General features: G+C 30.7%; 1 protein-coding gene across 1 annotated transcript; it reads left to right on the top strand.

Annotated features, from left to right (window-relative positions):
* Positions 1-14,093: 14,093 nt before the first annotated feature.
* On the top strand, positions 14,094-15,845 carry LOC114188499. The gene has a single exon (XM_028077071.1). It carries the CDS (start codon positions 14,094-14,096, stop codon positions 15,843-15,845), a length of 1,752 nt encoding a protein of 583 aa, XP_027932872.1.
* The last annotated feature ends 3,314 nt before the right edge of the window (positions 15,846-19,159 follow it).

The raw sequence follows: 19,159 nt of genomic DNA, 5'->3' as shown, positions 1-19,159 counted from the left end.
ATTATTAATATATGACAAATAAAAATAACATTTATTAAAATATAAAAATAAATGAATGCATATCTAAAACGGGAAGATAATATTTATTTTTAAATTAAATAAGATGTAAAAGTTATTTAATATAATATCACATATATCAGTATAATGTTTTGCTTATATTTTTATAATTATTTTAAAATATAGATTAATAACTCATCAGCGTTAGATTTATTATTTATTCACTAGCGAAAATACAGGCGCTGTATATGTATAATATTGAGAATAATTTATGACAATTTATGATAAGTATACATAGATTGGTTGGAAAAGAAAAGCAGTAAATTACTAATTCATAAAATTGTGTATCAACTAATATTTAATACACTTGATCAATATTTGGGGTTAATGAGCTATATGTGATGGAGTCAATGGTAGCTGTCTATAAATATACAAACTAAATTAGTAAATGAAAGTATCATAAATTTACATCCTTAAACATTTCTTTAATTGGGAGGCCAAATAAAGATTGATGTCTAGGATGTGTTTAGCTTCCCTGCATTTTAAAAAAAGTAAACATTATAGTTAAAATATATGCAAATAATAGAAATATTATGTAGCAATTGAATTATGTATAAATAATAAAAAAAATCTTTATTTACCTTTGAAGTAGTCTTCTTAATTCTTTGAAGAAGACATGGTCCATAAGTTGTTGAGTTTTAAAGAACTAAAAAATATCATTGAATATTGTTATTTACTTATGAGACATAAAATGTATATGTAATGGTATACAAATATTGAAGAAATTGTAATAACCTTATTGATGTATATATTTTGATAAACACAAAGATTGTTGTTGTAACGAGTATGGATTGGTAATGATTTTTGTTGTTGTAGCAAAAACACAGGCGTTGTTGTGTCTGTGTGTTCATATTGTTTAATATTTTATAGAAATTTGAGTTAAGTTTAACTCTCATGCTAAAAGCAAAAATATTAAAATATCTTTCATCGTTGAACCATATCATTGCGGCTACCGAGCCTCCGCATTCGTCGCCATTGTCACTACACCTTCGTTCTCATTGTTGTTGCAATCGTTTTGAGAGGAAGCAATAAGAGAGAGTGTAAACCGATGATAATTGATGGGAAGCTTGTTCAAGAAAACTCGTTCTGAATAATTTATTTCGGAAATCTTGTTCTTGAAATCCTATTCCAGTCTGCATCTTATAAGTTTTGCAAAGTTTATTCTGAAAAGTTCATCGAAAAAAGTATTTCATATGTTCTAGAAAGCTTATTTTGAAAATTCTGGTCTAGAAGGCTCTTTACAAAATGTATTTCATATGCTTTAGAAATTCTATTTCAAAATTTTTCTTCCAAAAACCCTATTTTGAAAATCATGTTCTTAGAATTTCAGAAAGTTTGTTCCAAAAATATTGTTGAATAGGTAATCTTGAAGTCCCTTTAGGAAGAGTAGAAGGTTGTTTTGAAACATGTGACTGTTGTTATAAATCATAGGAGGGCAAAAAAAAAAAGTCTTTTTCATTCATCTATAACAATATATAAAGAATAGACACAATCAATAATCAATTAACGTTATTTTAATATAGTAGAAAATGTATTTTTTATTTTTTCTTGTAAATATTTTATAATTACTTGTTGATTAACCTTTAAATGTAGTAGAGATTCCCTTCCTTCATGCTTATTGCATTTACATTGTCACGTGCTTGCTAAAAATAAAAATTTGTCACGTGCTTCTTCATCTTTTTGATTTGATTATCTAGTTATTGTATACAAAACGAAATTTTCAAAATGGTTTATAAATTTTAGATATTTACCCTTAATATTTTGCCATTGTAGATGAGATTTGTAGTTATTTTAGACAAAATTTAACATCTACATTAGGATAAATTAATATATCTCGTTAAAAAAATAAATAAAAGATATTAAAAGGAAGCATTAATTGTTTGTAAAAACAATATTGATAAAATTGACTTGACCAATATAATAACGATATGTCTCATGAATATCATTGATATCTTTCTTTAGTAGTACGTTATTTTTGTTATTATTTTTTGTTTCTTCTATTTTCTCTTTATATTTAAGAATATATCATTCTTATAAAATTATTTTATCTTTTAAGGATGAACAAAATTAATTTAACTAAACTTAACTATAATAGAATAGATTTGTAGTTATTTTAGACAAAATTTAACATCTACATTAGGATAGATTAATATATCTCGTTAAAAAAAATAAAATAAAAGATATTAAAAGGAAGCCTTAATTGTTTGTAAAAAAAATATTGATAAAATTGACTTGGCCAATATAATAACGATATGTCTCATGAATATCATTGATATCTTCCTTTAGTAGTACGTTATTTTTGTTATTATTTTTTGTTTTTACTATTTTCTCTTTATATTTAAGAATATATCATTCTTATAAAATTATTTTATCTTTTAAGGATGAACAAAATTAATCTAACTAAACTTAATTATAATTATCTGAATTATATTAAAGTGACAAAAAAATATTTTTAATAAAAATTAAATATTAAAGTAAAAAAATTAATAAAAATGAAATAGTATTGTTTTGCCTTTTATTTTTAAAAAACTAAACTTCTACCCCTTAAGTGCTCACTAATTGAATTATGTATTTTCTTTTTTCATTTTTCTTCAATGGCCTCTTATCCTAAACATCGCGCACACTCCTTTTGTAATTCAATCATCACCATTGAGACAATGATTGTGAGCTTCTCATCCCCGTCATTACTATATAAGGCCATGTCGCCTTGCTCTTATCATCCTACCTTACCACCTTCATTGCAATTCTAACATCTCACATCCCACTCAATTGATATGTTTTTTTTTAACCTTAATACTAACTAACATTTTATCCTTCTCTTATATGTCTCTTGCATTCTTCTCATTTTTTTTATACTCAATGTTTCACTACTTCCATTTCACATTTTTTTCATCGTCGTATAATATTTTTCTTAAATATTTAGGCTTTTATCAATTTCGGAACTATATGTTCTCCACTTTGACAAAATTATTATTTGTGTGAAAGGTGAATACAAACCAATTCAAGCTTGTCCTTTGGATTTTTTTTATTGAAAATATACAGTTTGTTTATGTTATTGTTTATACACTTGTTATATTTAATTCGGGGAAAATCATTATGTTTCAATTGTTTAAGATGGACCCTAGGATTGTGGTATTGGTGCTGAAAAACTTTTATGTATGACATTTTTTGCGCACCTTACAGAGCGACTCTCTTTTCCTATATTTTAATTAATTATGAAAGTGTATTTTTTTTCAATTTTCTCCTCTTCTTTTTGAAAGTGTTTTAAAATTCAGCATAACTAAAGAGTATTTCAGTTCAATTTAGTTTGGTTTGGTTTTTTTTGGTTCAATATGGTATGGTGTGGTTCGGTTTAGTGCGGTCCGGTTCAGTGCGGTTCGATTCGGTTCGATCCGGTTCGGTCCGGTTCGGATCAATTTAGTGTGATTCGGTTCAGTTCAGTTCAGTTCGGTCTGGTTCGGTTCGTTTCAATTCAGTGCGGTTTGGTTCGGTCTGGTCCGGTTCATTTTGGTTTGGTTTAGTTCGATTCGGTTCGATCTGGTCCGGTTCGTTTCGGTTCGGTCTGATCCGGTTTAGTTTGGTTTGGTCTGGTCCGGTTCGGTTCAGTGCAATAAAGAATATATAATGAATTTTTAAAATAATTGTTAAACGTAAAATTAAAAAAATAAAATATGTACATAAGAAAGGTTTTTAAAACAATTGTTGAAGACAAAAGAGGTTTTTAGACTAACGGTTAAAAGTAAACTATTTATAAAATAATTAGTTTTTAAAATAATAATTAAGTGTAAAATTGGAATAACGAAATATGGACACAAAAGAGGGTATCCTATTTATATATTGTTATAGATGAAAACAATTAATCTAACAAAACTTAACAATAATTATTTGTATTATATTAAAGTAAAAAAAATATTTTTAATAAAAATTATATATTATAGTAAAAAAATCAATAAAAATTAAACCGTATTGTTTTACCGTTTATTTTTTAAAAAACCGAACTTCTATTGGTTAATTGCTCACTAATTGAATTATGTATTTTATTTTCTCCTTTTTCTTCAATGACCTCTATCCTAAACATTGTGCACACTCCATTTTTTAATTCAATCACCACCATTGAGACAACGATCGTAAACTTCTCATCCCTGTCACTACTCTATAAGGTCATGTCGCATTGTTCTCGTCATCCCACCTTACCACCTTCATTGCAGTTCTAAAACCTCACATCTCACCCAACTTGTATGTCTTATTTTGAACCTTAACCATAACTAACATTTTATCCTTCTCTTATATGTCTTTTGCATTCTTCTTATCTTTTTATACTCAATGCTTCATTGCTTCCATTTCACTTTTCTTTTTCATCGTCTTATAATATTTTTCTTAAATACTTAAATATTTAAGCTTTTATCAAATTCGAAACTCTATATTCTCCACTTTGACAAAATAAATAGTTATTTGTGTGAAAGGTGAATACAAACCAATTCAAGTTTATCCTTTGGATGTTTTTTTTTTTTATTGAAAGTACACAATTTGTTTATGTTATTGTTGATACACTTGCTATATTTAATTTTGGGAAAAACATTATGTTTCAATTGTTTAAGAGGAATCTTACGATTGTGGTGTTGGTGCTGATAAAACTTTTGGGTATGACATTTTTTGTGCACATTACAAAACGACTCTCCTTTTGCTTTATATTAATTAATTATGAAAGTGTAAAAATTTCCTTTAAATTTTCTCCTCTTTTTTTGAAGGTGTTTTAAAATTCAGCACAACTAAAGAGTATTTCAATTCAGTTCGATTTGGTTCAGTTTTGTTTGGTTTGCTTCAGTTCGTTTTAGTGCAATTCGATTATGTTCGATCCGGTTGAGTTCAGTTTAGTGCGGTTCGGTTCGATTCGGTCTGGTCCGGTTTATTTCGGTTTAATGCGGTTCGGTTTAGTTTGATCATGTACTATTTATATATTTTAAACATGATTTTATGTCATAGTTATAAATTAATTATTTAAATATGATAAGTTTTTATTTTTTTGAGGATAATGGATTTTGAACACATGATTAAGTTGTTAATCGGTGTTTTCAATGAATAATAAATAAGAATTATAGTATCCTTATAAAATATCTATGTATGTTTAAAATAAACTCATGATACTTATTTTATTTGATGAATGACAAGAACATGTTGCACTGGGAACATCAAATTATTAAACATAGAAGACCTCAAATATGTTCATGAGGAGATGCCATCTTCGGGAAGAAAACGTCTTAGAATTAGATTACAACTTTAGTTTTATAATTGTATTTTTAGTATTGTCTGTTTCTTTTATAAATCCTTGAATATTTATATATCTATAATTTATAGATAAATATTAGAATTGTTTTAAAAATAAAAACTTTATAAATTCAAATGTAAAATTTTAAAACAATTTTATAATAATTTAAAATAAATATATTTATTTAAATTTTTTTAACTTAATTTATAAAGTTGTTATTTTTAAACTAATTCTAATATTTGTTTATAAATTATTGATATATAAATATTTGAAACAATATTTAAATAAAGTTTAATGCAAAATATACATTTAAATAAACTTAATTTTATTAAAAATATCAATTATAATAAAAATACCACTGTAAAATTTATATAAAAATTAAATTAGATATAGGAAAGAAATTGATTCAGTTTTAATAAAATTGGAACTAAATTGAGACAGAATAACAAATACAGGGACTGCAGTGAGACTTTTCACATCAATATTGACATGTGACATTGTCATTGCCACATCACAATGTCTTTACACGTGGTACAATGTCAGATTGACACGTGAAAATTTTTATTTATTTTTTAATTAAAAAAAATTAAAAACAAAATAAAAAACTCACATACTGACACATGACACATAGTTAACACTACTAAACGACCTAATTGTAACAAATGTTTCAAAACAAGAATCCAATTGAGTGAACTAGAAAGGAGGGGACTTACTTGAAATTTCGTTACAAAAATGAAAACCCTGCAATGATTTAACTTATTTATTAGAAACAAAGTGAAAATAAATGTAAAAAAATATGAATAAATAATTGTTGATGAATTAAAAAAGATAAAAAAAAGAAAAAATAGACAATTTTATAAAACATATGTAAAAATAATAATTAAAAATATTAATAAATTATTTTAAATTATTAATGATAATATTAATAAATTATATTTTTCTAATTTTAAATAATAATTTTAATTTATTTTAATATTATTTTTTTATTTATATCAAAAGATAAAATAATAAAATAATTATTATATAATTAAATTTATTAAATTTTATCAAATACTTATTAGTCTAAGAATGTTCATTCATATCACTTTAAGTTAAGTGAACAATCTCTTAGACCAAATTCACATACACTAATATATTTGCCGGAAATGTTTTGTAAGCGAAGATTTTGTTAATAAAATTGATATGATGTGCATATTCGTTCCACTAAGCCAATCGCAGTGCATTAAAATAGACATGAATTTGGTAAAGTTTGACAAAAAGTATTTTATCAAATTATCATGTTCTTATATTTCCACACTTGGCACACATTAGAATTAGATTAAAACTTTAGTTTTATAATTTTGCGCTTTTAATATTGTCTTCTTCTTTTCTGAATGTACGAAGATTTTGTTACTTGATATTTTAGTGTAATTATGTTATGTTAATTAATCAATAAAATAATTTTGTAAGGCCCTATTCTTTTGATGACCTTTACCAAAAAGGCTGCTCCAAATCTGATGGGTCAAAGAGCTGGCCCAAAGGATAAAGCTGATTCCAAGTTTGTCCTAACGTTTCCACCCTCACACTTTCACAGAATCAGTCGTCACCCTAACTCAAACCCAGCTCCTACTCCACCTCGTTGACCATCCTAGGGACAATCGTGCTCACTGTGTGCGTGTCGGAGCGTCCCGCTAGCTTGTTTTCCAGGTACGGGAAGTTAGGGTTCGCCCTTTCTTTTGAGTGAGGTTGTTTGCACCATTATTTTTACCGTTTAAATATGTTTGGTATGTTGATGCGAATCTGGGTATGATAATTTTAAGCCATTGGCGACCTGTTGAGTGGTAATGCACGAGAGAACAGTGGTGAGCACTGGTTTTCTTGCCCAAGCTGCTTCATGCGAGCGGTTGCTCAGGCGACCCAGGTTTGTTCTGAGCGAGTGAGCGTCTCGCCTAAGCGAGATCCCGCGTGAGCTATTGTTCCCCTTTTTCGAGCCCTCGCCTAGGCGAAGGGGGCTCGCCTGAGCGAGACCCTTCAGCCTGAACGAGGAGCTGGGCGAGGCAGTGTGATTGCGTGGTTGTTTCTGGAATTCTGAAATGGGTTATGCTTGCTTGGATGTTGATTATTGTGTTAAATGCATGAGACAAATAAATATGCATGAGTGATGTGATTCATGAATTGTAAATGATGGTTTGGGCGTGAACCTTCGCATGTGAAATGAATGAGGTGGTTGGTATTAAATTGACATGGCATTGGCATGAGATGAAATTCCACTATGTTGGTTGAGAATGATGACTTGGTATGGATTCACTGGAAAAATGAAAGAGATGGATTATGAAGAACTAGTATGCGATATGTATGTATAAATCTGTATGATGAATCTTTCTTGACTGATTGAGCATGTTTGGTCCGTGTCAATGCGTAATTCCTTGGAGTATCTAGGTGAGACTTTCAGGGTCGCGCTTCAGTGGTTGGGATGTAATCCCATGGCCCCTGTTAGTGGGTGTCCATGGTGGTGCCCCATCTGTATAACTTGGTAAGGATTCAAGGTAAGGTTGCATCCTGACACTCGAAAGAATCAGTTAGTCTCACCTAGAGCGGACTGACTCCTGTGGTGAGAGTAGTAGGAGGCCTGAAATCCATTAAGGGCTAACCTTGTGGTGAGGAAAATTGATTCATTGTAACACTTATAACACATACCTCGGGGGTGAGCAGAGGTATCCACCACAAGTGCAAGCATCCGTTGAATCCGACCAGGTTATATGTATCTGGATGAGTCGAGTCGTGTCTTAGTGTATTGTTTGAGAAGTCATAACATGCTTGATTGATATGTGCATATGGGATTGTGAAAATATGTTTTATTGTATGGATGAAATCTTTTGTGCTCTAGCTTACCCTACTTTATTGTTGTGTGTCCTGCTGTGTGATACTCTCCTTTGCGATGATCATCAACTTGTTGGTGTGAGCAGATGCGAAGAATACCCGTGGGCAACAGGGAGGTGATGGTTCCGCTGCATAGTCCGCGTGGACTAGGCTTAAATTTCTTTATGGGCTTTTCTTTAGGGCTATGGCCCATGTACTTGTTTGTCCTTGGATTTATATACATTTTATAAATTTTTATCCAGTTTTCTTGTGGGCATCGTGGTGTGCCTTGGGTTGTAAGGAGTTGAGTTTTAAACTCCAGGATTGCACTAGTATGTTATCTTTATGTGACGCTTCCTTTAATTTCGCATATTAAATTAAATGGGATGTTACAAATTTGTTAATTTTTTTTTGTGATGTCATGATTTTCTATACATTTTAAATTATCAATTAAAGTAAATTTTATTAAATTATAAAAATAAAAATATGAGTAGAAAGTAATAAATAAATTAAATATTAAGATTACAATAATATATAATGTTAGTTCTAAGCGTTTTTTTTGTTGAGTTTTTTTTGGTTAAAAATATTATGATAATTTTAATCGATGTTATTTACCTTTTTAAAACGTCATTTTATATATAATATAAAATAATTAAGTTTGTTGTGTCGGTTCATCTTAAACTATTGTATTATATTTTGTGACAATAATAATTATGATTTTTTTTAAAATCGTCACTCATTTGACACATTCTCGTTTTAATATTATTTAAAAAACAGATTTGAAATGCCAAATAAACTTAACAAAATTTGGTTAAAAATACTAAATCGATACATTTTTAAAAATTATAGACTAAATTGATTCAAAGTTAAAAAAAAAAAGACGAATTTCAATATACACTCTTAAAGTTAATGAATTAAAAATATATTTAATCTTTTTTATTTGCGTATAATATTCGTATGTAATTATTTATTTAAAGTTAATGTTTTGATTCTTATTTTATTTTAGTTTGTATTATTTCATACAAACATGTAATCTGAAGTAGGGAAGTTATTTTTTCGCAATTTTTTTTTTTCAGAGACATCAGACTCACAACTCTGCTCAATCTCTATGGACCACTAACGCCTCTTGTGGACCCCAAAACGAAAGATCCTAAAGCGGTATATTTCTTTTGCGTTTATCTCTCTGATGTCTGGGGCCAACCAACCGGTTAAAAAGAAAAACATAATTATATTTTGAAAGATTAAAAATAAAAAGTAATTTTTTTTATAATATGATGTGTTATTTTTTTAATAATTTTGAAAGATTAAAAATAAAAAGTAAAAAATAAAAAATTACTTAAAAAATAACTAATAAAATTTTAAAAAAAAGTTTTCAAAATATAAGTAATTAAAATATCGTTTTCAAAAAAAAACAAAACACTGCATTCGGAATTTGATCACTTAGTTCAACAGGGCGGGCGGAAAAGGATCCCACATGGGAGCATTTTAGTTCAACCGAGCAGAAAAGGGTCCACATGGACTTTTATCATTAAGTTACCGGAGCAGAAAAGCGTCCCACATGGGTTTAAGTTGACTAGAACCAATGCAGAAAGGGGTACCCTCTCTCTTCCTATATAAGTATCCTTTCTAACACTGAAACAAGCGTTCAATTCTCTACACTGAAGAAGGATTCATCTCTCGCTTATGATGCATAAACCCTATGCTGGCTACGCGGCTTTCATAGCCGTCTGCATAAACTTACTTGCTGTCAAGCCCTACCCAATTACTGACCTCCAGATCATCTTCTTCCTCGCATCCACGCTTTTCCACACTCTTGCAATCTCCATACCTCAACCTTCATTCATAGCTACAATTACCCTCCACGCTTCTGGGCTACTTGCATGCCAAACCCTCGTCTTCGTTGTCCTACCTCACTCATGGCGATGCTACTATTATCTCCTAAATGCCTTCCTTCTCCTCCTCCTCGCATGCTTCTTCTTCAACCATCATTTCATCCATTTCCTCCCAACTTCAATACCTCATCACGTCACAGATTTGGAAGCCCAACACCAACAACTTGGAGAAATACAACGTACTGAAAATTTTGACAACGTGGAACTCAGAACTTAACGTGCTCTATCAAGCTTTAGTTTGTTTCCCTTTATACCACTTTTCTTATGTTTTTTGTAATGTTATCAAGTTGTTCACTTCTAAGCTTTTGGATTGTTTTAGTATACACTTCTTTTTTATGTTCTGCACTTCATCCTTATGCTCTATTCTCACTTTTAATCCTCTACACTTAACTAAATGAAGTATTTCTTTTAATTACTAACGGAGTTTGTGTAACGCCGTCATATTTTTCTCTTTTCCATCTTCTTCAAATAAACCGAAAAAAAAGAAGAAACGAGACAGATCAGAGGCGGTAATTAATTTTAAGCGAAAATTATACTATAACTTTTATTTTTTAACTTCTAATATTTACTCCTGACTTAGTTACACGATTGATTTAAAAATAAAGAATAGAAATTAAAAATTAGGAATCATAGTATAGAATGGTCGTAATTTTGATATCTGATTGATAAGTTTAATTGCGAGCTTTACTAACCTCAGTACAAAGGTAGTCCCCACGCACTTCAATCTCTATGGTATATTCCCAACGAGATTGGAACAAGTCAACAAGTCTCTCCGTTTAGGATCCAACATCAATCTTCCTCTTTCGTCCCTTAATAAACCTCCGCCGCCAATGATTTTCCGATGAGATCCGGGGTGAAATTTTTGACCGGAGGTGGTTTCTTGGTGATCTTATTTTACGTTTAGTGTTTAGTGGGTAGTAATAAATCACTGTAAACACTTTTTATACATTTTTTTTTTCAAATGAATCAATACAGTGAATTATTTCTTTGACATATTCCTCTTTTGCTGGAGGAGTCATAAGTGATTATAATACTATTAGGGTAAGTTATATTGGTTTGTATAGGTTGTTTTGGCCAGTTGTCCAGGGATAGTTCATAATAGATAATACCATGTCCACTTTTTTATCTTTTCCAAATCAATCAATACAGTGAACTATTTGTTCGACCGTCCTCTCTTCTTTATTTTGCGCTGTGTGACTGTAGCTACATAACATGAACCTTATCAAATTGTTCTTTCACGGAAGATGTGATTATTAGGGAAACTTGATCTATGTCACTGTTGAGCAATATACGGAATTCGTCAATGATCTCTTCTCTTCAATAGGGTAGATCCGTTTCTTCCAGATCTGGTGTATGTGTCTTCTCCCACAACACCACCATCTGTGTCGTTCATAGATCTAATGAACATAGAAAAAGACCACGGACGTGGAGCCATCGATCACGGTGAAACAGATCTGGAAGTGTATGGAACCCGATCCGTGACGAAAGCAAAACCAGATCATCTATAGAACATAAACCATCAATTTTACTCCTGTTCCGGAGTCAACCGTAGGAAACTATGATTTCTTCCTTTCTTTTGACATCAAGTATTAATTGTCCATTTACCGTGTTATCACTTCGGAGAGTAGTTCTTGCAGGTTTCATGAAAATTAGTTTACATGATTAGCACTGGTACTGATTCTGCCTTTGTTTACAGTCTTACATCCATGCTTTTACTGCAGCAGCAATTCATAGGTAAGGAAGAGTTTAAACATGATACCCTTGCTGATTTCCTTTTTGTTTTTACACACTTTCTCTACCTCCTCCTTGTAGAGCATACTCCTCTATGTAGATTTATGCCCTGTTAATGCATTCAATCCTCCTATAAAAGAGTCATTAGTTTGATGTGTCTCCAAATTCTCTGATCATTTATTTGATTTTCATTATTATTCGATTAGATAAAACAAAATCATTGCTATTGCTATTAGATTTTCATTCTTCTGGAAGTTTAATGCTATTGCTAACTTTATGCAATGAAGTTTGCTTAGAGAATTGAGATATCCTACTACCCAAGATAGCAATGCTTTGTGGATCATATATCAATACTACTTTTGTGCTAAAAAAATCTCCGAGCAAGCTTTTGAATGACCAAACTCTAGACATTATTAGACATACTAATTCATCACAATCTGCTAAAACAAGTCGTTTTACATTTATGTTTGTAACCTATAAAGATTTGAAAATAATTTAGTTAAACATTAAAAAATAACTGATTATAATATTATAATTAGTTATGATTGTTATTTATAATAATAATAATAATAATAATAATAGTTATTATTATTATTATAGTCACTTGTTTTTTTTTATAATAAAAAAGTAGTGTAAGAGAATAAGGATGAATATTGGATTCAGTTCTTAGTGTTGACTTGGCAGATTTATTGTTCTATGGACAGAAAAATTCCAAAATTTTTCATTATTTTTTCTCTCACACTCACTGATATAGTTAAGGCGACAGTCCCCTCAATTCAGGTGTTTGTCACAGCACATATTTTCAAATTTTAAAAAATCCGAAATTAAGAATGTTTGTTTTAGGTTTGATATATGTTTTAAGAAAACATATATAATTATGATTTTTAGCTACATATTTCAAAATTGTATCTCATAAGAAAAGTTAGAATTTAACTTTCTAATTAAAACAAAGGTATCTTCATAAAAATATCATATTTCCTATTAGATCATTTAAATTATAAATAATTAAATTTTAATTAATTACAAAATACCACTTTCATTATAATGATTGAAAACACAACATAAAAACTTCTAACAAAGAACGTTATTAACTAATATATAATGTGTATATATAGACTATTAAATAATGTATCATATAATATATAATATAATAATAAAAATACTTTAACTATCAGAGTGTAAATTGGATTAGATAACTGATACCTCAACTTACCCAAATACACATGTGAATTTGTGTAATTAATTTATATTGAATCCAAAATCCAATCAAAATAATTAAATAATATCAATAATAATACAATTTGTTCTTGATTAAGTGTATCTGAAATGTTTTTGATGATGTCCATAATAGCATGACAATGGTTAACATAACATAGCATGACAATGGTTAACATGATATGTGTATAAAATCCTGAATCTGTTAATCTGTTGCCCCGATAGTCGACTAGCCAACTAATGTAGTCGACTATATGTGTAAAATCCTGAATCTGTTAATTTGTTGTCCCGATAGTCGACTAGCCAACTAATGTAGTCGACTAGGCTCGTGCTGACAGCAATTGGTTTTATAAAATGGACTCTGCACTTGCTGTTAAAAGAGGTTGTTCAATCAAAAGAAAGAAAGAAAAGTGTGGAACAAGTTCTTGGAGCTATCTTGGAAGATCTTCTTGAGAATTTCATCAAGACACATCAAATTTGGCTTGGCAAGAAGAAGAAAATTCAGACTTGGAAAAGGTGTATTCAATCTAATCTTTAGGATGTGTTCTTGTGCTCTAAATATAGTTTGAAACTCTCTGATTTACTATTTTCTGGTTAAAGCAAGTGTGTGTGATAGCCTTGTTGTTTTTGGTTGTTAAAGCAAGTGTGTGTGATAGCATTGCTGTTGTGTGGTTGTGCAAGTGTGTGGATGCCTTGCGTGTGTGTTCCTTTATCTTAGAATTTAGATTTATCAAGTGTATTTGTAAATCTTGAAATTCTTGTGATATAGTGAATATCTCTAGCTGTGGTTTGCTAGATGAACTGGATGTAGATTCTTAAGAATCGAACCAGTATAAAAATTTTGTGTGCTTTATCTCTTTCTCTCTATATCTTGTCATAGTATAAATGCTCCATACATTAAGCATCAAACCATACTATTTCAATTGATTCAAAAGAAAAGGTTTTTATCAAAACAATTTCAAAAGTGCTAAAACTGGGCAAAATCTGTTAATACCAATTCACCCCTCTCTTGGTTGTGAAATATTGGAGCATCAATTCTAACAAGTGGTATCAGAGCTGGTTAGTCGAATACATAGTCGACTAGATCCTGACAGATGGCCAATATTTCACAAACTTTTTCTGAAGGGGCTTCAATAAACAGACCACCCTTATTTTTTGGAGATAACTATCCCTTCTGGAAAATCAGAATGAAGATCTTTTTAGAATCAATTGATAAAGGTGTATGGGATGCTATTGTTAATGGTCCATTCATACCTACAAAAATGGTGGAAGGAAAAACTATTCCTAAAGATTTCTTATCTTGGACTCTTGATGAAAATAAATGTGCTCATTATGATGTGAGAGCCAAGAATATAATCTCATCTGCACTAACATTGGATGAATTCTATAGGGTATCAATTTGTCAATCCGCCAAAGAAATGTGGTATGTGTTAGAGGTAACTCATGAAGGCACGAATGAAGTCAAAAGAGCTAGAAAGAACACATTAATCCAGGAGTATGAAATGTTTAGGATGAAGGCTGAGGAAACAATCTATGATGTGCAAAAAAGGTTCACTCATATTGTGAATCATCTCATAGCATTGGGAAAGGTTTTTGAAAAGGAAGAACTGAATATAAAAATACTGAAAAGTCTGAATAGAGCATGGCAGCCTAAGGTCACTGCAATTTCTGAATCAAGAGATCTCACCACACTGAGTATGGCAACCCTCTTTGGAAAATTAAGAGAACATGAATTGGAACTTGGACGTTTAAAAGAGGAAGAGGAAGGAGAGAAAAGGCAAAGCATTGCATTAAAAGCTGCTGCAAAAACTAAAGGCAGAAGCAAAACCAACAAGGATAAGGAAACTGCAGAACAAGAGGATGAAGCTTCTGATTCTGAGACACTAAATATGATGGTAAAACGTTTTTCAAAATTTTTGAAGTACAAAAATAAATCTAATGCAAAATCTGCAGCTGCAGGAAATAGAAGATTCCCTTCCAAGAGGCAAGAGTCATCATCTAACACTTCAACATGTTATGAGTGTGGCAAATCTGGTCATATCAAACCTGATTGTCCAATTCTCAAGATCAAAAAGAAATTAGAGGAAAAGGGTGAGGCTATAAGCAAGTCCAAGAGAGTGAAGAAAGCATATATTGCTTGGGAGGACAATGACTCTAACACCTCTAGTGATTCAAGTGAAAGCCATGAAGAAGAAACAAATCTGTGTTTGATGGCTGATACAAAATCCTTTGCCAGCAGTGTAAGTGATCTTGAATCTACTGATGAAAGTTATGAAACTAGGTTCTATCAACTACTTGATGTATATAATGAGCTGCATGAAGAGGCTAGAAAGTTGCAATACTCTAATAACAGACATAAAGGTGAAAATAGGTGGCTTGAAAATAGATTAAAACAGCTTGAAACAGAAAATGAAGAATTGAAAACTGAGCTTGAAAATATTGAAAAGCATAAAAGTGGTGATTGCAAAAAGAGTGTGCTTAATTGTGAAAATTGTTCCAAACAATTAGAGAGAATCAAATATCTAATGAGTACATTAACTAGATTCACTCTAGGAAGAAATTATCTAGATGCTATGCTAGGTTCCCAAAGAAGTGTACTGAACAGAGAAGGCATAGGATATGCAGAACACGAAAATCAACTAGGGAGTCAACTAGAATCAAGGAAATTCATTAACATGAGTAAACCATCTTCTATTGTATGCTTTTACTATTGCAAATCTGGTCATACATCGAATAAATGTTACTTTAAAAAGCATGGTGTTCCTGAAGGTAAATATAAATGGATAGCCAAGAATTCAAATGTTTTGTCTAACATGAAAGGACCCAACTTCAAAGTGGGTACCTAGATATATTTTACTTGTTTTTGCAGGGGTTATGAAAAGCCTAATGATCAATGTGGTACTAATTTTGGGCTGCATAAGTAAAAATAAGTTTGAATCATTCCCTGCTTAATAATGATACGAGTAAAACAACTTTTAACATTTTTTGATGATGTTTCTTAGGACAAAAATTAATCTTTTACTACCAAAAGTGTTTCTACAAATACAAATTGTGTTGTTACATCTATGTTGCTATTCTTCAACATTTTAATGAATTAGGCATACTTGATTTCGCATTTACAGCATAAAAATCTGCATCAGATTTTACCATTCTACATTAAAATAGTCGACTTACAAATCAACTATCATCCAAATACTGCACCAGAATTGTCATCACTGCACCAGATTTTCTGTTTTTGCATTACGTAGTCAACTTCGTAGTTAACTATATTTTCATACTGCATCAGACTTTGTAATTTCTGCATCAGGTTTTATCTTTCTGCATAAAATAGTCAACTTGCTAGTTAACTAGTCATGCATTTTTCATATTCCCTGTGTTATATTTCGAAGCAAGTCGACTACATTAGTAACCTAGTTAACTACGTCTGGCACAAAAATGGTTTGGTGAAATTTTCTTCTCCTTTAAACTTCTTTCCAATATAAAACCTCCAAACCCCCAAATCTGTTCAAAACCCTAAATCCCCATTCTCTAATTGTTTTCAAAATTCACAATCTCTTTAAAACCCTTGAATTGTGTTGTTGTTATTCATCCTTCCTGCATCCTTCATATGCTTCTGAGGAAGAAGAAGAGAAATTTTCCGCTGCCATTGCTGAAGATGAGGAAGCATCTCCATAAGCTGAAATGTTCGATTAATGGGTTGTAATCTTGCTATCCTTCTTCTTTTGCTTTCATCTTTAGCTTAATCTGGTTTTAATCTGTACAATGCCCAATCTAATTTGATAGCTGATATAAGGCACATCTTTTGCTTCTCCATTATATGTGTGTTTTGTTTTTCACTTCTTTGTCTGATCCACATTTGTGAAATTGGTACTGAATATTTCTTCTTTCATACCCTTATTTTGCTAATGCCAAAAAGGGGAAGTTTCACACCACTTTGTTAAATAGTTGCTAAAGACATATGGTGAATATAAGTTGCTTAGTATCATTCGTTGTGTTTTTAACAACTTATCTTTTGGATTTATTGCATGCTTGTTCACTAAAAAGGAAGAACCATTACTTTGTCATACTAAACATAACTTGTTTGAAGTAAAATGTGCATTTTTCATATTTTTCTGCATAAAATAATTAACTGGATAATCAATTACAAGGTTGTTTAAAGGATATTTTTCATGTTGTGCTTATATTTTTTTTTTCTCTGTGATATTCGTTTATGCCAAGATCCATATCAATTAATCTTCTGCAAAATTGATTACATGATGCTTTGATAATGCATCTCTCACCAACACTTTTTTCATTTTAATCTTTGAAAATCTATTATAAGAAAGTACCTATAGGTGTTGGGTGTTTGTTCCTAGGGGGAGTAACCATGCATCTAGATTTTGGGATCAAGATTGTTCTTATGTGATTGATTATACTTTTAGCTAATATGATAAAATTTGTTCTATTTGGTTTGCCATTAAGTCTATGTTGCTCTTTTTCTTGGTACTTGATTTGAGAATGTTGCTTGTACTTTGATATTCCAATTTCTCTTATATGTTTCTGCTACATTTTACTTTGATACAATATTATATAATGACATGCATTCCATAGTTATGACATTCTATGATTTCATTGGCCTATTCATCATATAGGGGATTTCAAGGTAGGGGGAGCAAAGGTAGCCCATGATTTTGAATGCTTTTAGCTATATATTTCATTGAGATTGGCTATTTTTTGCAGTTTTTTTTATCCCTGTTTTTGATCATGTCCAAAGGGGGAGAAATGTTTGTTGTTCTATGCAAGTTTGTCCATCATAAAAAAAGGGGGAGATTGTTGTTGATTAAGTGTATCTGAAATGTTTTTGATGATGTCCATAATAGCATAACAATGGTTAACATGACATAGCATGACAATGGTTAACATGATATGTGTATAAAATCCTGAATCTGTTAATCTGCTGCCCCGATAGTCGACTAGCCAACTAATGTAGTCGACTATATGTGTAAAATCCTGAATCTGTTAATTTGTTGTCCCGTTAGTCGACTAGCCAACTAATGTAGTCGATTAGGCTCGTGCTGACAGCAACTGGTTTTATAAAATGGACTCTGCACCTGCTGTTAAAAGAGGTTGTGCAATCAAAAGAAAGAAAGAAAAGTGTGGAACAAGTTCTTGGAGCTATCTTGGAAGATCTTCTTGAGAATTTCATCAAGACACATCAAATTTGGCTTGGCAAGAAGAAGAAAATTCAGACTTGGAAAAGGTGTATTCAATCTAATCTTTAGGATGTGTTCTTGTGCTCTAAATATAGTTTGAAACTCTCTGATTTACTATTTTCTGGTTAAAGCAAGTGTGTGTGATAGCCTTGTTGTTTTTGGTTGTTAAAGCAAGTGTGTGTGATAGCATTGCTGTTGTGTGGTTGTGCAAGTGTGTGGATGCCTTGCGTGTGTGTTCCTTTATCTTAGAATTTAGATTTATCAAGTGTATTTGTAAATCTTGAAATTCTTGTGATATAGTGAATATCTCTAGCTGTGGTTTGCTAGATGAACTGGATGTAGATTCTTAAGAATCGAACCAGTATAAAAATTTTGTGTGCTTTATCTCTTTCTCTCTATATCTTGTCATAGTATAAATGCTCCATACATTAAGCATCAAACCATACTATTTCAATTGATTCAAAAGAAAAGGTTTTTATCAAAACAATTTCAAAAGTGCTAAAACTGGGCAAAATCTGTTAATACCAATTCACCCCCCTCTTGGTTGTGAAATATTGGAGCATCAATTCTAACACAATTATTCTTTAATTTACTTTATTATTTTATTTATTGTTGGAATGTTTAATAGTATAATCTCTTTTTTTAAAGTTGTAAAAGAAAAAAGAAGTAAAACTACAAATTTTAACCAAAAAAAGTCCAAATTTATAAATTGGTTAATTGAATTCATTCCAACCTAATAAAAATGAGTTGAATTGAGTTGGATTTGATTTAATAAAATGATAAGTAAATTCCTTATTCTAAACCAATTTTTTTTTTTGGGCTAGGTGATGAATTAATTTGTTAAAACCTTCCCAAACTCAACTGTGCGTGTATACCCAATATCTGAAGCCTTGAAATATGCTTATGTTAATTTTCAAAACAAAGCCTTTAACCATTTTTTGTACGGAATTACCTAACCGCATGCAATA

This window comes from Vigna unguiculata, chromosome 6, assembly GCF_004118075.2.
Source record: "Vigna unguiculata cultivar IT97K-499-35 chromosome 6, ASM411807v1, whole genome shotgun sequence".
In the NCBI taxonomy this organism is placed as follows: Eukaryota; Viridiplantae; Streptophyta; class Magnoliopsida; order Fabales; family Fabaceae; genus Vigna; species Vigna unguiculata.
The sequence above is the reverse complement of the archived record's forward strand: the minus strand, read 5'-3'. Positions and strand labels throughout refer to the sequence as shown.

Excerpts from the sequence above, each read along its gene's own strand:
- LOC114188499 (XM_028077071.1), top strand. The coding sequence starts at position 14,094 with ATGGCCAATATTTCACAAACTTTTTCTGAAGGGGCTTCAATAAACAGA.